A 19,250-nucleotide genomic window follows, 5' to 3' on the forward strand; every position below is an offset into this window, starting at 1 on the left:
TCCCATCTACACTAGGCCCACCTGCCTGCGTTTGATCCATATCCCTCTAAACCTGTCCTATACATGTATCTATCTAACTGTTTCTTAAATGTTGGGATAGTCCCTGCATCAACTACCTCCCCTGGCAGCTCATTCCATACACCCACCACCCTCTGTGTGAAAAAGTTACCCCTCATGTACCTAGTAGATCTTTCTCCGCTCATCTTAAACCCATGTCCTCTAGTTCTCGATTCCGCTACTTTGGGCGGAAGACACTGTGCATTTACCTTATCTATTCATTTCATGATTTTATACACCTCTATAAGATCAGTCCTCATCCTACCGGGCTCTAAGGAATAAAATTCCTAGCCTGCCCAACCTCTCCCAATAGCTCAAGTCCTTGAGTTGGCAACATGGTAAATCTTCTCTGCAGCCATTCCAGCTCGACAACGTCTTTCCTCCAATCGCGGTGATAGTGTTGGTGGTCTGATCAGTAGGTATGCAACTGGCAGGCCAACTGATGGAGCTGTGAGAGTGAGGAAGGTTGTCAAGGGTGCTGCATGACATGTGTATGAGTGTCTTTGTTTTAGAGTCAGGAAGTCATGTTGCAGCTATATAAAACTTTGGTTAAGCCGTATTTGGAGTACTGCGAGCAATTCTGTGCGCCCCCATTACAGGAAGGATGTGGAGGCTTTGGGGAGAGTGCAGAAAAGGTTTACCAGAATGATGACAGGCACACGGTGCTGGAGTAACTCAGCGGGTCAGGCAGCAGCGCTGGAGAACATGGATAGGTGATGTTTTTGGTTGGAACCCTTCTTCAGACTTTACCAGAATTAGAGGGTATTGACCATGAGAGGGACAGAATTGGATGGTTTTCGCTGGAGCGTTGGAGGCTGTGGGGTGTCTGATACAGGTTTATAAATAGAGATAGTCTTTTTCCCAGCCTCACAGAGGCCACAGTTTTAAGGTGAGAGGAGGAAGGTTAAAGGAGATGCTTGGGGCAGGTTTTTTTACACAGAGGGCGGTGAGGACTTGGAACGAGCGGCCAAGGATAGTGGAGGCAGATGTGATAGTGGCGTTGAACAGACTTTGACACGGGCGCGTGGATGTGCAGGGATATGGATCACATGCAGGCAGAGGAGATTTGTTTAACTTGGGTATCATGTTCGACGACGACAGCTGAAGGTCCTGTCCCTGTGCTGGACAGCTTTGTGGTCTATGGTGGTTTGATGGTTTTAGGGATGCTGAGACCAGGGTAGAGATGGCGGGGAGAGGATGTGGGGTATCAGGGTAGAGGTGTGGGGAATGGGGAGAGATGGGGTGAAGGTGGGGCATGGGGAAGAGAGGGGGGGGGGGGTGGGGATCAAGGTGGGGTTTGGGAGAGAGGGTTGGGGGTGTGGGAGGAGGTGTGGCAGGGTGGGAGATGGGAGGGTGGGGATGTGGAGCTGGGTCGGGGGGGAAGGGGCAGTGGGAGTACCTGGGGGGAGGGGGAGGGTGATGATTTGCGATGGTGGAGTGGGTGGGGTTGGAGGAGACGGTGAGGAAGAGGTGGGGGAGGGGGGTGAGGGTGGGGATGCAGGATGAGGGGGGTTGCAACACCTGTGTCCGTGTGATCCACCAGCCGGCACGAGGTCCAGATGTGGCATCGTGACCTAGATGTGGCCTGGCCATCTGCTCCAGATGTTTGGGTTGGATCCAGATGCTGGGTGTCGGGGGTTGGGGAGCTCTCCGGCAGGAGAGGGTGGGGGGGAGGGGGGGGGGGGGGATTTCTGTGTCCAATCACCCCTCACCCTCTCCTCCCTCCTTGTGTCTTTCAGAGTCCAAGAACAACAACATCCTGACCAACAAGTTTCACCCCAACTTCTGGGCCGATGGCCACTGGCTCTGCTGTGCTCAGCTCGACAAGCTGGCCATGGGCTGCCAGTTCTACGACCCCAACCGTGACTGTACGTAGGAAGCCCCCCCCCTCCTCTGCTGCTGGGCAACAACACCTCCCCCACCCAGACCGGCAGATCTTCCCCCCCCTCCCCGCCTAGCGGAAAATCTATCCCCTCCCCCAGTATCCCATGTGGGAGAGAGGGACGGCTACAGGGAAAAGGCAGGAGAATGAGGTTGAGAGGGAAGGAGGGGGAGGGGGAACCTCATTGAATGGAGGGGGAGGGGGGGAACCTCATTGAAACCTACCAAGTACCTGGATAGAGTGGAAGTGGGGAGGATGTTTACACTGGTGAGAGAGTCTAGGACCAGAGGGCACAGCCTCAAAATCAAAGGACATACCTTTAGAAGGTAGATGAGGTGGGATTTATCAAGTCAGAGGGTGGTGAATCTGTGGAATTCCACAGACAGCGATGGAGGCCAAGTCATTCAGTATTTTTAAGTATGAGATTGACAGGTTCTTGATGAGTGAGGGTGTCAGGGGTTATGGGGAGAAGGCAGGAGAATGGGGTTGAGAAGGAAAGATAGATCAGCCATGATTAAATGGTGGAGTAGAGTTGATGGACTGAATGGCCTAATTCTGCTCCGAGCACGTATGAACTTATTAGACAACAGGGTTGAATGTGGCGTCAGACAAATGCAGAGCAGTCCCATCACATGGGAAGGAATCTTGCGGTTTAGTCAACAGACAAGCGTGTCCATGGGAGGGGATTGAGTGTGTGGGGAAAGTCGATGAAGGGAGAGAGTGGCCGTGGCAAGGGTACGGTGGCTGGGGAGAGTAGCTGAAGGGGGAGAGTATCAAACTGTGGGCCAAGTGCTGGAGGAACTCAGCGGGTCAGGCAGCATCTGTGGAGAAACAATGTTTTGGGTCGGAGCCCAACATTTATTAGTGCGCAGTTCTGGTGGTCCCATTGCAGGAAGGATGAGGAGGCTTTGGAGAGGGTGCAGAGGGGGTTTATCAGAATGCTGCCTGGATTAGGGAGTTCCGGCTGCAGGGACTAGTTGTACAGACTTGGATTGTTTTCTCTGGAACGTCGGGAGACCTGATAGAAGTTTATAATATTATAATTCATAGATAGAGTTGACAGTCAAAACTTTTTTCCCCAAGGTGGGAATGTCACAGTGTAGAGGACATAGCTTTGAGGCGAGAGGGGCAAAGTTTAAAGCAGATGTGCGGGGCAAGACATTTTTACACAGAGGGTGGTGGTGGAGGAGGCAGATACGATGGTGGCGTTTAAGAGGATTTTGGAAAGGCACATGGATATGCAGAGAATGGAGGGATATGGATCACGTGCAGACAGAGGAGACCAGTTTAACATGGGGCATTATATTGGGCACAGACATTGTGGGCCGAAGGTTGGTTTGCGACAAGGTTCCAGTGCTGTATTATTCCATGTTCTTTGTAAATTACCTCGTGCATCTGTCTGCCAACTTTGCAACTCAGAGTCCTTGAATCGCAGCGTTGACATTCCTTGCAAAGTCCTCGACTGTGCGGCTGCCTAAAGTTCTTCCTTCTGTCCTCCACAGCTAAGAAACCGCTTCCACCCACTCCGGTACAGAACAAGGTGAGTCTGCCCATGTCCCCCTGCCCAGGCTCCTTAGAGTTTAGTTTTGTTATTGCGCAGAGGTACGGGGAAAAGCTTTTTATGCTGTGTGCTATCCAGTCGGCAGAAAGATGATCCATGATTACAATCAAGCCGGCCACAGTATACAGATACAGGATAAAGGGAATAATGTTGAGTGCAAGATAAAGGCCAGTAAAGTCCGATTAAAGATAGTCTGAGGGTCTCCAATGGGGTAGATTGGGGATCAGGACCGCTCTCTAGTTGGTGATAGGATGGTTTAATTGCGGGACAACAGCTGGGAAGAAACTGTCCCTGAATCTGGAGGTGTGCATTTTCACACTTCAGTACCTCTTGCTTGATGGGAGAGGGGAGAAGAGGGAGTGACCGGGGTGAGATGGCTCCTTGATTATGCGGGTGGTCAATGGAAGGGAGGTTGGTTTGCGAGATGGTCTGGCTGTTGCCCTCCCATCCCCTTGATGTTGTGACCTTTACCCCCCAGCCGAAGCCCCTCCCCCCAGAGCCGGCAGAGCTGGAACCTGTGGTGGTGGCGCTGTACGACTTCCAGGGTCAGACCGCGCGCGACCTGTCGTTGGTCAGGAACGAGGAGTACGTCATCGTCGGCAAGGTCGACGCCAACTGGTGGCAGGCACGGGACAGGCACGGGTATGGAGCTCCCGCCCAGGCCACTCGGCCCCTCGTAACATACTGGCCCCATGCTCCTCAAGAGTCAAGAGTGCCTTATTGTCCTATATCCTGAAACGCAACAATGAAATTTGCCAGCCTACTCCTCCACCCGCCGTCTCCTCTCTCCCTCCCTCTCTCTCCCCCCCACTCACCTCCCCCTCTTCCTCCCTCCCTCCCTCCTTCCTTTCTCCCTCTCTCCCTCATCAGTCTGAAGGGGTCAAGATCTGAAACATCACCTAGAGATACAGACTGACCCATCGAGCTACTCCAGCACTTTGTGTCTTCCACAGTTGTTCAGAGGTGCAGAAATTGGTGTTGGTTAGCGTTGGATACTGTTGGTTAGCAGTGGTTAGTGTTGGTTAGTGTTGGTTGGTGTTGGTTAGTGCTAGTTAGTGCTGTGCACTGAGTACAGGACAATGAGTATTCATGGCTAACAATGCCTGTACTTGTTTCTCTCATCACTGCCTCTTGTTTTCTGCCGGTTTAGTGTAACAACACTTGCACTGACCAGAGGGCTTTGTGCTGGGTCACGGGGCAGGAACAGCCTCTGTCATTGTCACTACACAGCCCGACGCACATTAGCGGCCCCGGCAGCAGTTAGTGCCGCTTGCCACAGCTGGATCGCAGCCTGCCAGATGTGGGACGCTGTGGATGTGCAGGAGAGATGGGGTCAGACGTATAGGACCCGGGTCTGTCCAGGCATGAAATCCAGAAATGGGAATGTCAGTAGTCTGGGGCACAATGTACTGCAGATGCTGTAATCCAGAGTGTAAAACAAAGTACTAGAGGAACTCAGCGGGTCAGCCTGCCACTTCAAAGTAACATTAGCTAATTTGCAGATGACACAAAGCTGGGTGGCTGTGTGAACTGTGAGGATGATGCTATGAGATTGCAGGTGACTTGGACAGGTTGGGGGAGTGGGCAGATGCAGGGCAGATGAATTTTAATGTGGATAAATGTGGGGTTATCCACTTTGGTATCAAAAACAGGAAGGCAGATTACTATCTAAATGGCATTGATGAGAAAAAGGGGAAGTACAATGGGATCTGGGGATCCTTGTACATCAGTCTATGAAAGTAAGCATGCAGGTACAGCAGGCAGTGAAGAAAGTGAATGGCATGTTGGCCTTTATAAAAAGAGGAGTCGAGTATAGGAGCAAAGAGGTCCTTCTGCAGTTCTATAGGGCCCTAGTGAGACCACACCTGGAGTATTGTGTGCGGTTTTGGTCCCCTAATTTGAGGAAGGACATTCTTGCTATTGAGTGAGTGCAGCGTGGGTTTACAAGGTTAATTCCCGGGACTGTCATATGCTGAGAGAATGGAGCGTCTGGGCTTGTACACTCTGGAGTTTAGAAAGACGAGAGGTGATCTTATTGCAACGTATAAGATTGTTAAGGGTTTGGACACGCTAGAGGCAGGAAACATGTTCCTGATGTTGGGGGAGTCCAGAACCAGGTGCCACAGTTTAAGAATAAGGGGTAAGCCATTTAGAACGGAGACGAAGAAACACTTTTTCACACAGAGAGTTGTGAGTCTGTGGAATTCTCTGCCTCAGAGGGCGGTGGAGGCCGGTTCTCTGGATACTTTCAAGAGAGAGCTAGGTAGGACTCTTAACGATAGCGGAGTCGGGGGATATGGGGAGAAGGCAGGAACGGGGTACTGATTGGGGATGATCAACCATGATCACATTGAATGGCGGTGCTGGCTCGAAGGGTCGAATGGCCTCCTCCTGCACCTATTGTTTATTGTCTATTGTCTATTGGCAGCATATGTAGAGGGAATGGCCAGTATCAGAAGCAGAGGGGAGACCCGATAGAAGTTTATAAAACTACTATGAGAGGCATAGATAGCGTAGACAGTCAGAACATTTCTTCCCTGAGGATGGAAATGTGAAAGACGAGAGGGCATAGCTTCAAAGTGAGAGGGGTAAAGTTTAAAGGAGGCACATTTTGTGGGGGGGGGGGGGGGGGGGGGTCCTGGAACACGATGCCAAGCGGGGGCGTGGAGGCAGATACAATAGTGGTGTTTAAGATGCTTTTAAATAGGCACATGGATATTGCAGGGAATGGAGGGATATGGATCACATGCAGGGAAGACTAGTTCAACTTGGTGAAGGACACAAAGTGCTGGATTAACTCAGCCGGTCGGGCAGCATCTCTGGAGAACCCCAGCTTCGAATCATCGACAAATTCCCCATTGTGGCTTTCACCTTTCACCTTTCACCTTTCAACTTGACCCAGTTGCAGGACTGATGTCTCTCTCTCTCTTCCCACAGACTGACGGGCTACGTTCCCAGCAGCTACGTGGTGGAGAAGAGTGCTGACAATCTGCAGGCCTACGAGTGAGACCCTCGGGGGAGGGGGTGCAGGAGATGGGGAGGGTCAGAGGATGGGGGGGGGGGGGAGAGGATGGAGAGGGGGAGGATTGAGAGAGGGAGGGGGGAGTGTGTGGCAGGAGATGGGGAGGGGCAAGGGGAAGCAGGTAGTGGATGAGGTGGGGTGGGGAGAAGGGAGGTGTTGAAGGAAGGGGTGACGGGAAGGGGAAGGGGAGGTGGTGAGGAGCAGACATGGAGGTGGAGGTGAGGGGGGGAGGGGAGATGGGGAGGGGGGAGGGGGGGAGGTATTGAAGGGCAGAGGGGGAGTGGGAGGGAGGAGGTGTGAGAGGGGAGGGGTGTGTGAAGAAGACTCGTAAGGATAGGGGACATGGGGGGGGGAGAGGCTGGGGGAGGGGGAAAAGGTGGGGGAGGGTAGTAGATGGTAGGGCAATGCTGCTGCTGACATTCCCCCTGCCCCCTCCCCCACAGGTGGTACAACAAGAACATCACTCGTCACAAAGCGGAGCAGCTGCTGCAGAAGGAGGTGAGTGGGGGAGGGGGATGGGGGGGGGGGGGGGGGGTTGGGGGAGGGGGAGGGGGCCCGAGAGGCCACTCTGTCTGCGGCGGCCTCTCCTATCCCAGAGCCAGGGGGGTCAGGATACACAGTTCCCCCTGCTTTGTGTTGGGGATTTTAGACACAGAGCCCTTTGGCCCACTGACTCCATGCTGACCACCGATCACTAGCACCACCACCACCCTACGCACTGGGGACAATTTACCGAAACCTGCACGTCTTTGGAATGTGGGAGGAAACCGGAGCACCTGGAGAAACCCCACGTGGTCACGGGAAGAACGTGCAAACTCCGTACAGAAAGCACCCGGAGTCAGGATCGAACCCATGTCTCTGGTGCTCTACCCGCTGCACCACCGTGCCGCCCACAGTGTTACTGCAGCACAGTTACTGTGTCTGTCGTTCTCTCTCCCTGTTGCTGCGGGAGGGCCAGGCCTGGGTGAGACTGGGTGAGTCTGTGCTCATTGTGCTGATGGCTCTGTTTCAGGATAGACAAGGAGCGTTCATGGTGCGGGACTCCAGGCAGGCCGGTACCTACACCGTCTCCGTCTTCGCCAAAGCCAGCAGGTGAGGCCGTGTGTTACTGGGCGAGGGGGGAGTGTGGGGTGTGGGGGGATGTAGCCCACTGCCCCTGGCGAGAGGGAATGGCCACTCCAGGGGCAACAGGAGCAGGGGGAGAGAACGGGAGCTCAGTATAGAGGCGGGCAAGCAATGTTGCAGTTGGTGAGATTTAAAAGGACTACAGAGGGTGGTGGGTATATGGAATGAGCTGCTAGAGGAGGTAGTTGAGGTGGGTGCTATCGCAACACAGAGTATTGTTCAAGAAGGAACTGCAGATGCTGGAAAATCGAAGGTAGACAAAAGTGCTGGAGAAACTCAGCGGGTGCGGCAGCATCTATGGAGCGAAGGAAATAGGCAACGTTTCTTCAGACTTAGAGTATTGTTTTCAGTCTCGGTCACCATGTTTTAGGAAAGATGTTGTCAAGCTGGAAAGGGTGCAGAGAAGATAGACAGAAAAAGCTGGAGTAACTCAGCGGGACAGGCAGCATCTCTGGAGGGAAGGAATGGGTGACGTGAACCAGAAACGTCACCGATTCCTTCTCTCCAGAGATGCTGCCTGTCCCGCTGAGTTACTCCAGCTTTTTCTGTCTATCTCTGGTTTAAACCAGCATCTGCAGTTTCTTCTTACACAAGGGTGCAGAGAAGATATACGAAGATGTTGCCAGAGTTATAGGGAGAGGTTGAGCAGGCTGGATCTTTATTCCATGGAGTGCAGCAGGCTGAGGGGTGATCTTATAAAAATGTACAATGGATAGGGTGACCCAAAGACCCAAAGTCTTTTACCCAGAGCAGGGGAATCAAGAACCAGGGGACATAGGTTTAAGTTGAGAGGGGAAAGAATTAATAGGAAACTGAGGGGCAAATATTTTTACACAAATGTTGGTGGGTAAATGGAACGAGCTGCCAGAGGAGAAAGTTGTGGCAGGTACTGTCACAACGTTTAACAAACATTTGGACAGGTACATGGATAGAAACATAGAAACATAGAAATTAGGTGCAGGAGTAGGCCATTCGGCCCTTCGAGCCTGCACCGCCATTCAATATGATCATGGCTGATCATCCAACTCAGTATCCCGTACCTGCCTTCTCTCCATACCCCCTGATCCCCTTAGCCACAAGGGCCACATCTAACTCCCTCTTAAATATAGCCAATGAACTGGCCTCAACTACCCTCTGTGGCAGAGAGTTCCACAGATAGGATAGGACAGGGTTGGAGCGATATGGGCCAAATGTCGGCAGGTGGGACTGGTGTAGATGGGGCATAGTAGTGGACATGGATAAGTTGGGCCGAAGGGCCTGTTTCCGTGCTATGTGACTATAAGATTCTATGCCCGGGGGAACACTGCGCCACCTACAGCTTGCACTTTGCCTCTGACAGTGAGTATGGAGCCATGGTCAAACATTACCACATCAGGGAATTCATGGACCTCCACAAACGCTACTACCTGGCAGAGAAACACATCTTCGACTCCATTCCAGAGCTCATCACCTACCACCAACACAACGCAGCTGGTAAGTCCAGCAGCATATCTCCTCGAGCCCCCCCCCTTACTCCCTCCCCCCCTCGCTCCTCACTCCTCGACCCCCCTCGCTTCTCACTCCCCTCACCCCTCGACCCCCCCTCGTTCTCCCCCCTCACTTCCCGATCACCCTCCTGCAACTCCCCCCCTCAATCCTACTGGTGGGGGCGCTGTCCTGAACGGCGCCTATCTTGCAGCTGTCCGTTTTCTTTCACTTCTTTTTATTATTTTTAGTACGTTAAAGTGTTTAGTTGGGGGTCTAATCTTTTATGTGTGGGGGGGTGGTGGGGGGGGAAGGGGGAAACTGCTTTTCAAGTCCCTACCTGGTCGGAGAGGCTGCCTTCCTCCGAGCAGCACTTTCGACCTGTCCTGGCGGCCTACCAGCGGGTCCTGGAGCGACGTTTCCTGAGGGGACCTGGCCAGAACATCGGCTTTGGCGGCGGCGCGGCGCTGGAGCGCTATTGCGGAGCGGGCGATGCCTTGTCTGGGTCGCCGCGCTGGAACTCCAGTATGCTGGGACCGCCGATAATAACATCGTGGAGCCGGGGTTCTGTGGAGCGGCCAGCTGCGGCGCTGAACTTACATCTCGGAGCCTGGGATCTCTCGCCGAGATCGCCAGTGTGTGGGGCTCCGTTCGGCGTGGTCTGTTGGCTTGGAAGCCGTGGTCTCCGGTAGGAGGACGGCCGTTCCTGGCACCCCAAGCCGCTGAGGGTTCTCCCGACGCCGGAGTACCATCACCCGGCGAGAACGGCCGGGAACATCGGGCCCCCGTAGCGGCGACTGTGGAGGCCTCATAGGCCCGACTTTGGGTGGACAAGAGGATGGGGACTGGACTTTGTGCCTTCCCCCACAGTGGGAACCATTGTGGGGGGATGTTTTTATGTTCTAATGTTAAAGTTCTTGAATGCTATGTTGTATTTTTATTAGTGTGCTGCAGGAACATCTGAATTGCCCCTCGGGGACAAATAAAGTGTTTTGTATTGTATTGTGTGTATCCCGCCCCTCACTCCCCCTCCCTCACTCCCCCTCCTTCACTCCCCTCCCTCACTCCCGGCCATCACTCTCCCCTCTCCCCCGTCACTCCCTCCGTCACTCCCCCCCCCTCATTCCCCCCCTCATTTCCCCCCCCCCCTCCCTCACTCCCCCCCCCTCACTCCCCCCTTCACTCCCCTCCTCATTCTCCCCCTCGCTCCCCCCATATTGTTTGCACCATATTGAGTTCTTTATTTATTGAACGTTTAGTTTGTTTATTACATTATCAAATCTTTAGTTCTGCCGGGAAGAATTTCATTCTTGCGTTGCATGTATGACAATAAACGCTCTTCGTAAGTTCATAAATTCAGAAGTTATAGGAGAAGAATGAGGCCATTTGGTCCATCAAGTCTACTCTGCCATTCAGTCGTGGCTGATCTATCTTCCCCTCTCATCCCCATTCTCCTGACTTCTCCCCATAAACCCCTGACACCAGCACTAATTTTGCCTCTTGACTGTGTGTTGCAGGTCTGGTCACTCGTCTGAGATACCCTGTGTGTTCCTGGAGAGAGACGGCCCCTACAACAGCAGGATTTAGTTATGGTAAGCCGATCTGCATTCTTGGGGGAAGAGTTACTGGTCATCACATGGTAGAGAGGTGTCACGTCAAACCAGAGAACACAGAAACACTCAGCAGGTCAAGCAGCATCCGTGGAGAGAGAACCAGTGTTGACGTAGGAACAAGAAACTGCAGGTCCTGCTTTACAAAAAAAGATACACAATGCTGGAGTAAATCAGTAGGTCAAGCAGCATCTCTAGTGAACATGGACAGGTGACGTTTTGTGTTGGGACCCGTCTCCAGAGATGCTGTCTGACCCGCTGAGTTAATCCAGCACTTTGTGTTCTTTTGTGTAAACCAGGATCTGCAGTTCACCATTTCTACATCTTTGACGATCATGGTCTACAGAAAAGTTTTTCATTGTACCTCAGTACATGTGACAATAAACTAAACTCTAAACTCTAAGCAGTAATCACCATCACAATAGTAATCATCATTTATTAGCCAAGTATGTTTTGCAACATACGAGAAATTCAGTTTGCCATGCAGTCAAACCAAAAGACACGCAACTAAATCAAAATTTGACATAAACATCCACCACAGTGGCTCCTCCACATTCCCCACTGTGATGGAAGGCAATAAAGTCTTATCTTTCCTCATTTTCTCCCGCGATCGGAGGAGTCGAACCATCCACAGCCGGCGATCGAAACTCCCGCAATCGGGGCGGTCGAAACTCCCGCGGCCTGGAGCCCCCGAAGTTGGTCGCCAAACAGGGACCACGAGCTCCACATAGTTAAAGTCCGCAGATTCCCACAGTTAGAGCTCCCAAGATCCCAGCAAGAGGCTGCCAGCTCCACGTCTCAGGCCGCGGTGCAGACGGAGATACGACATCGAAAAGTTGCATCTCCGTCGAGGAAAGAGATTTAAAAAGTTACTGTGGGGAGAGTGTGGGGAATGAAGTGGTGAGATCCAGAGGGAGGGGTGGGGATCACAGTGAACGGGTGATTATGTGGATCAGTGCAATAAATCTCACGGCGGCATATTGGTGCAGCAGGTAGAGCCGCTGCACCCGGGTTCGATCCTGACTGTACGTTTGTACGTTTTCTCTGTGACCCGGTGGGGTTTCTCCGGGTGCTCTGGTTTCCTCCCACAACCCAAAGATATGCGGGTTTGTATTTTAATTGGCTTCTGTAAATTTCCCCGACTGTGTAGGGAGCAGATGAGAAAGTAGGATAACATAGAACTAGTGTGAACGATGGTTGGTGTGGAATCGGTGGGCCGAAGGGCCTGTTTCCATACTAGGAATGAATGAGTAAAGCTGGTGGTGTGTGTTGTTCAGGGGCGTGGGAAATCGCAGCTACAGCCCTGACCTTCCAGGAGGAGGTTGGCAGTGGCCAGTTTGGAGTTGTCCACATGGGGTACTGGAACAACACGTACAAGGTGGCCATCAAGATGATTCGGGAGGGAGCCATGTCTGAGGAGGACTTCATCGAGGAGGCACAGGTCATGATGTGAGTCACCGAGCGCCTGTGGTCCTCCCTCATTAACCAGGGTCTGTGGACCTCCCTCGTTCCTGAGGCTCCATGTACCTCCCTCATTAACGTGTTCCTGGGGCTTCCATCGTTAACCAGGGCCCGTGGCCCTCCCTCATTAACCATGATCCATAGTTCCATCGTTAACCAGGGCCCGTGGCCCTCCCCTCATTGATGTGTCCCTGGGGCTTCCATCGTTATCCAAGGTCCGTGGTCCTCCCTCGTTAACCAAGGCCTGGGACCAATGGAGGGGGGAGGAGACATGCCATCGTCAGGGAAACACCGGCCATCCTCCTGAAACAGGACAGTTGCAGCACATGACCACCTGGCCCTACTTACCAACACTGACTAACATGACAATAGTCCCACCTGCCCACATTTGGCCCATATTACTAAACCTGCCTTATCCGTGACCCAAATCAATGCTCAGTGGTGCTTCATTGCCATGTGTGCAAATGCACGGTGAAATTATTTTCTCACATAATGTCCAGTAGTGTTGCCATACCTAAGCACAGCCCTGATTAGCAAGTGTACAGAAATAGTCCACTGGTCCTGCATGCAGGAGGTGCCAGGTTATGATCCAGTCCGCGTTCTAGGTATGATGAGTGGTACCTGATCCAGGCAAGCCCCTGGCTACTGAGGGCCTCCAGCCATCGCCTTCCCTTGAATGTGTGGACCGACCAGTGAACTGACGTCCTTCTCCCCGTCCGTCCACCTTTGTTCCCCAGGGGTATCTCCATAGCCAACCTTGAGGGTGTGGTAGGCCAGACTCCGGTGCCCTCTCCTCCACCACCGGCCCCACTCCTCGCCCATTGTATCCATCGTCGCTGGCTCCATCCGCCCGGCCTCTGGTCTTCAGGGGACCAGCAGTGGCCGGCTCAGCAGCCCCCCCTCTACACGTACTGACTCCCTGCACGTCTCTTTACAGGAAGCTGTCCCATGAGAAGCTGGTGCAACTGTACGGGGTCTGCACCCAGGGCAGCCCCATCTACCTGGTCTTCGAGTTCATGGAGTTCGGCTGCCTCTCCGAGTACCTGCAGGCAAAGCGGGCATCCTTCACCCACCACGCCCTGCTCACCATGTGCTGGGACGTATGTGAGGGCATGCGCTACCTGGAGAGCAACAACTTCATCCACAGGGACCTGGTAATACACCTCCATCTCCCCACCCCACCCCACTAATGCCTCCCCCCCCCACCTGTCCCCCCACCTCCCCTCACCCCCACCTCACCCCCCCTCTTCTCACCCCCCACCTCTTCACCCCACCTTTTCCACCCCTCTCCTCTCCCTCTCTCTACCCCACCTCTCCCCGCCTATCACTATCTCCCCATACCCCCCTCCCCACCTAATCCCCCCTCCCACCTAATCCCCCCTCACTCTGTGCTACCTGGAGAGCAATAACTTAATCCACAGGGACCTTGTAACCACCCCCTCCCCCCCACCCCTCTCCCCCTCTTCATTCCCCCTAAACCCCCCTAACCTTCCCTCCCTGTCCCCCTTCCCCGAACCACCCCCCCCCCCCCCCCCCCCCTGCTCTACCACTGTTCCCTCTGTGTCTGTGTTCCCCTCCTCTGTGTGTGTGCAGGGTGGGGTGCAGGGTGCTGGGTGGGGTGCAGGGTGCAGGGTGGGGTGCAGGGTGCTGGTGGGGTGCAGGGTGCAGGGTGCTGGGTGGGGTGCTGGGTGGGGTGCAGGGTGCAGGGGGGTGCAGGGTGGGGTGCTGGTTGGGGGGTGCAGGGTGCAGGGTGGGTGGGGTGCTGGGTGGGGTGCAGGTGGGGGTGCAGGGTGGGGTGCAGGGTGGGGGGGCAGGGTGCAGGTGGGGTGCTGGGTGCAGGGTGCAGGGTGCAGGGTGGGGTGCTGGGTGGGGTGCAGGGTGCTGGGTGGGGTGGGGTGCAGGGTGCAGGGTGGGGTGCTGCGGGGTGGGGTGCTGGGTGGGGTGCTGGTGGGGTGCTGGGTGCAGGGTGCAGGGTGCTGGGTGGGGTGCTGGGGGGTGGGGTGCTGGGTGGGTGCAGGTGGGGGTGCTGGGTGGGTGCAGGGTGCAGGGTGGGGTGCTGGTTGGGGTGCTGGGGGTGCAGGGTGCTGGGGGGTGGGGTGCAGGGTGGGGTGCAGGGTGCGGGTGCTGGGTGGGGGTGGGTGCAGGGTGCTGGGTGGGGTGCTGGGTGGGGTGGGTGCTGGGGTGCTGGGTGGGGTGCAGGGTGGGGTTGTGGGGTGCAAGGTGGGGTGCAAGGTGGGTGGGGCAGGGTGGGTTGGGGTGCAGGGTGCAGGGTGGGGTGCAGGTGGGGTGGGTGCTGGGTGGGGTGCAGGGTGCTGGGTGCAGGGTGGGGTGGGTGCTGGGGTGCAGGGTGGGGTGCAGGGTGCTGGGTGGGGTGCAGGGTGCTGGGTGGGGTGCTGGGTGGGGTGCAGGGTGCTGGGTGCTGGGTGGGGTGCAGGATGGGCTGCAGGGTGCTGGGTGGGGTGCAGGGTGGGGGTGCAGGGTGCTGGGTGGGGTGCAGGGTGCTGGGTGCTGGGTGGGGTGGGTGCAGGGTGGGGTGCAGGTGCTGGGTGGGGGTGCAGGGTGGGCTGGGTGGGGTGCAGGGTGGGGTGCAAGGTGCTGGGTGGGGTGCAGGGTGGGGTGGGTGCTGGGTGGGGTGCAGGTGTGGGGTGCAGGGTGGGGTTGCAGGGTGCAGGGTGGGGTGCAGGGTGGGTGCAGGGTGGGGTGCAGGGTGCTGGGTGGGGTGCAGGGTGCAGGGTGGGGTGCTGGGTGGGGGTGCAGGGTGCAGGGTGGGGTGCAGGGTGCTGGGTGGTGTGCAGGGTGCAGGGTGGGGTGCAGGGTGGGCAGGGCAGGGTGGGGTGCAGGGTGCAGGGTGCAGGGTGGGGTGCTGGGTGGGTGGGGTGCAGGGTGGGGTGCAGGGTGGGTGGGTGGGGTGGGCAGGGTGGGGTGCAGGGTGCAGGGGGGTGCAGGGTGGGGTGCAGGGTGCAGGGTGGGGTGCAGGGTGGGGTGCAGGGGGTGCAGGGTGGCAGGGTGCAGGGTGCAGGGTGGGGGTGCAGGGTGCAGGGTGCTGGGTGGGGTGCAGGGTGGGGTGCAGGGTGGCAGGTGGGGTGGGGGGGGTGCAGGGGTGTGCAGGGTGGGGGCAGGGTGGGGTGCAGGGTGCAGGGTGCTGGGTGCAGGGTGCTGGGTGGGGTGCAGGGTGGGGTGCAGGGGGGGTGCAGGGTGGGGTGCAGGGTGTGGGGTGGGGTGCAGGGTGCAGGGTGGGGTGCAGGGTGGGGTGCAGGGTGCTGGGTGGGTGCAGGGTGGGGTGCAGGGTGGGTGGGGTGGGGTGCAGGGTGCAGGGTGGGGTGCAGGGTGGGGTGCAGGGTGGGGTGCAGGGTGCAGGGTGGTGGTGCAGGGTGCTGGGGGTGCAGGGTGCTGGGTGGGGAGTGCAGGGTGGGGTGCTGGGTGGGGTGGGTGGGGTGCAGGGTGCTGGGTGGGGGGTGCAGGGTGCTGGGTGGGGTGGGTGCAGAGTGCTGGGTGGGTGCAGGGTGCTGGCAGTTCTGGAATCACACGGACTGTAACCTCTCTCTGCCGTCTCTCACAGGCAGCCCGCAACTGTCTGATCGGAGACTCGCTCATCATCAAAGTGTCCGACTTTGGAATGACCAGGTAATTGGGTTGGGTTAACATATGATGAGCGTTTGACGGCACTGGGCCTGTACTCGCTGGAGTTTAGAAGGATGAGGGGAGAACCTCACTGAATAGTGAAAGGCCAGGATAGAACGGATGTGGAGAGGATGTCTCCACTAGTGGGGGAGTGTAGGACCAGTGCACAGCCTCAGAATAAAAGGATGTACCTTTAAAAAGGAGATGAGAAGGAATTTCTTTAGTCAGTGAATTGTAAATCAGTGGAATTCATTGCCACAGATGGCTGCGGAGGCCAAGACATTTTAGGTTAGTTTATTGCCATGTGTATCGAGATAAGTGAAAACTGTTTTTGTTGCGTGCTATCCAGTGAGCGGAAAAACTATACATGATTATAATCAAGCTGTCCACAGTGTACAGATACAGGATATAGGAATAACATTCACTACAAGATAAAGTCCAGTAATGTCCAGATAAAGGGAGAGGTTTGTGAACACTGGATTAGGGGGGAGAGAGGAGATTGGAGGGGGTGGTATAAGGGGTCCCAGATAAGACCCTCCTGTCTCCTAGCGGTTTCTACAGGGATCCTATGTACAACCCTCTCTCTCTTTAGGGTGGCCCAGTGGCGCAGCAGTAGAGCCGCAGTCTCACAGCGCCAGAGACCCGGATTTAATCCCGACTTTGTGTTTGCACATTCTCCCTGTGGCCGCGCGGGTTTCCTCTGGGTGCTGGGGTTTCTGACGGGTGTTCTGGTTTCCTCCCGGGTTTGCACATTAATTAACCTCTTTAAACTGTCCCTAGTGCACAGGGAGTGGATGAGCAAGTGGGATCATGTAGAACTAGTGTGAACGGGTGATCGATGGTCGGCATGGATTCAGTGGCTAGGGCCTGTTTCCATGCTGTGTCTCTAACGAAACCTAACCCTCTCCGTCCATCCCTCTCCTCCTCCCTTTCCACCACCCCTTCTCTCCCCCCCATTTCCTCTCTTCCCCCCCCCCCCTCGCCCTCTCTCTCCCCATCCACTCTACCCCCCATCCCCCCCTTCCCCCTCTCTCTCCCCTTTCCCCCCTCATTCCTCTCCCCCCCTCTCTCCCCAGGTTTGTCCTCGATGACCAGTACACCAGTTCCTCTGGGTCCAAGTTTCCCGTCAAGTGGTCGGCTCCCGAGGTTTTCCGATATTCCAAGTTCAGCAGCAAGTCCGATGTCTGGTCCTTTGGTGAGAACATGCCCTGTCCCTGGGTGAAGCGGAGGTGGGGGGGGGGGGCGGGGTGCGAGAGGAACAGGACAGGATGGGGGTTGCGGAGGAACTCAGTGGGTCCAGCAGCATCCGTGGGAGAGGAACTGTCTATCTGTAATGCTGCCCCCATAACCCTGCCCCAAGGGCGAGCTGGGGGCCGAGCGATGTGGAGTGTCAAAGCAGTTTTGTGGAGAGGAGGGGGGGGGGGGGGGGGGGGGGGGGGGGGGGGGGGGGGGGGTGGAGGCAGGTGGGGGAGTGGATGGGGACGTGGGGGGTCAGAGTGGTGAGTAAACTGGGACTGGTGGGGGAGGGTGGTCGGTGGGAGAGGGTGGTCAGTGGGGGTCGGGGATGATGGAGGAGCATGCCAGTTGGGGAGGGGGTGGTGTCTCCACAGTGGGGAGACCAGTAATGAGCAGTTCCTGCCCTCCCTCCCCCCCCCCAGGAGTGCTGATGTGGGAGGTGTTCTCTGAGGGCAGGATGCCCTATGATGATTGCAGTAACACGGAGGTCGTGGAAGAGATCGAGGCCGGCTTCCGGCTTCAGAAACCAAAGCTGGCCTCCAGTCCGGTCTATCGGCTGATGGGTCGCTGCTGGCTGGAGGTGAGTGTGGCCGAACGTTCTCTCTCCTTCCCTGGGGACCGGCTGTTGTACACTGGGCTGTCTACATCCAGGGCTATCCCAGGGAGACCGCACTCACCGGGTCAAAGGGTCAATGGTTCTGTCTAAGACCGCAAGAAATTGCAGTTGATGACGTATGGCCCAGTCCCTCACACAGACCAGACTCCCAACCATCGACTCCATCTACCCCACGCTGCCTAAGGACAGCAACCAACATAATCGAAGACTTATCTCTGTCCCATTGATAGCGAGCAAATCAAAGCTTTTCACTGTACCTCGGGACACGTGACAATAACAAACTTGAACCATTATCTACGGCAGGGACTCGATGGGCTGAATGGCCTCTGTCTCTGGTGTGAGGTCATTTCTCTGCCTTTCTCACTGGGTTAGAGGGGCTGATGTTTATCAGCTGCCCAGAGACCCGAGCGCCCGTCCTCCACTCACCCCTCTCCCTCAACCCCAGCAGATGTGCAACCAACAGAGGTGATGCAGCAGTGATGCAGCCTGCTCTGTGCAGCGGGAGGCTGCGGGAGTGCAATGCCTGGGTTTGCTCTTTGCTCTCACACTTCCTGTGGTTAGGTGTTGTGCTGACAGCGAGCAGCGTTACAGCGGAAACCCCCTTGGTGGAAAGCCCCAGGGAGCAGGCAGATCAGAGCAGAGCAGGTACGGTGTGCTGTGTGGTCCAGAGCAGTGAGGTACAGTGCAGTGAGGTACAGAAGAGTGAGGTGCAGAGCAGTGGGGTACAGAAGAGTGAGGTGCAGAGCAGTGGGGTACGGGGATGTGGGGTACAGTGGGGTACGGGGCAGTGGGGTAGGATGTGGTGGGGTGCCATGGGGCGCAGCAGGTTGGGCAGCCTCCATGGAGACAGATGCAGTGTTAACATTACACATCCATCCAAACCTTTGCTACCCATGTGCTGTCCAAGTGGCTTCAAATGTTGTACTTCAGTGAAAATCGTTCCCCTCTCACCTTAAATCTATGTTCTTGATTCCTCCAATCTGGGTAAAAGACTGTGCATTCTCCCTATCTATTCCCTTCATGATTTTATACACCTCTCTAAGACTTTGTTTGCAAGGGCTACTTCCTGATAGAACAAGGGTTCCCAACCTGGGGTCAATTTTGCCTACCGAGGGTGTAAATTTGTTGATTCTGTGTTTGTACATATTTTTTCTCATTGACAGACTGTGTTTGGTTCTGGTATCCTGGTATCTGTTCATCATTAGTTGTTCATAAATAAGTGAAATCACATTGTTATGTGCTATTCAAGTTGCCAGGGGTAAACGGGATGAAAAAGGTTGGGAACCCCTGTGATAGAAGTAAATAAAATGATGAGGCATCGATAGGGTAGACAGTCAGAACCTTTTTGCCCAGGGTAGAAATGTCCAACACTAGAGGGGACAGCCGTAAGCTGAGAGGGGCATATTGTAAAGGAGATGTGTGGGGCAAGTATTTTTACACAGAGGGTAATGAATGCCTAGAACGCACTGCCAGGGGTGGTGGTGGAGGCAGATATGATAATGGTGTTTAAGAGGCTTTTGGATAGACACATGGATATGCAGGGAATGAATCACGAGAGGAGATCAGTTTAACGGCATCATGTTAGGCAGCGACAT

The 19,250-nt window shown here is 55.5% G+C and overlaps 1 protein-coding gene across 1 annotated transcript in view; it reads left to right on the forward strand.

The window, feature by feature from the left end:
• The window catches only part of LOC129701591 (tyrosine-protein kinase ITK/TSK-like), a 33,649-nt gene that overhangs the window by 11,418 nt on the left and 2,981 nt on the right, over positions 1 to 19,250 (forward strand). The window contains exons 4-16 of the mRNA XM_055642867.1: positions 1,797 to 1,925; positions 3,442 to 3,479; positions 3,979 to 4,142; positions 6,438 to 6,503; positions 6,966 to 7,020; positions 7,535 to 7,614; positions 8,987 to 9,120; positions 10,629 to 10,703; positions 11,999 to 12,170; positions 13,120 to 13,336; positions 15,742 to 15,806; positions 16,880 to 16,998; positions 17,462 to 17,619. Of these exons, the coding sequence (XP_055498842.1) occupies positions 1,797 to 1,925; positions 3,442 to 3,479; positions 3,979 to 4,142; positions 6,438 to 6,503; positions 6,966 to 7,020; positions 7,535 to 7,614; positions 8,987 to 9,120; positions 10,629 to 10,703; positions 11,999 to 12,170; positions 13,120 to 13,336; positions 15,742 to 15,806; positions 16,880 to 16,998; positions 17,462 to 17,619 (1,472 nt within the window). The remainder of the gene's footprint in view (positions 1 to 1,796; positions 1,926 to 3,441; positions 3,480 to 3,978; positions 4,143 to 6,437; positions 6,504 to 6,965; positions 7,021 to 7,534; positions 7,615 to 8,986; positions 9,121 to 10,628; positions 10,704 to 11,998; positions 12,171 to 13,119; positions 13,337 to 15,741; positions 15,807 to 16,879; positions 16,999 to 17,461; positions 17,620 to 19,250) is intronic.

The sequence above is a fragment of the Leucoraja erinacea genome, chromosome 11, assembly GCF_028641065.1.
Source record: "Leucoraja erinacea ecotype New England chromosome 11, Leri_hhj_1, whole genome shotgun sequence".
NCBI lineage: Eukaryota > Metazoa > Chordata > Chondrichthyes > Rajiformes > Rajidae > Leucoraja > Leucoraja erinaceus.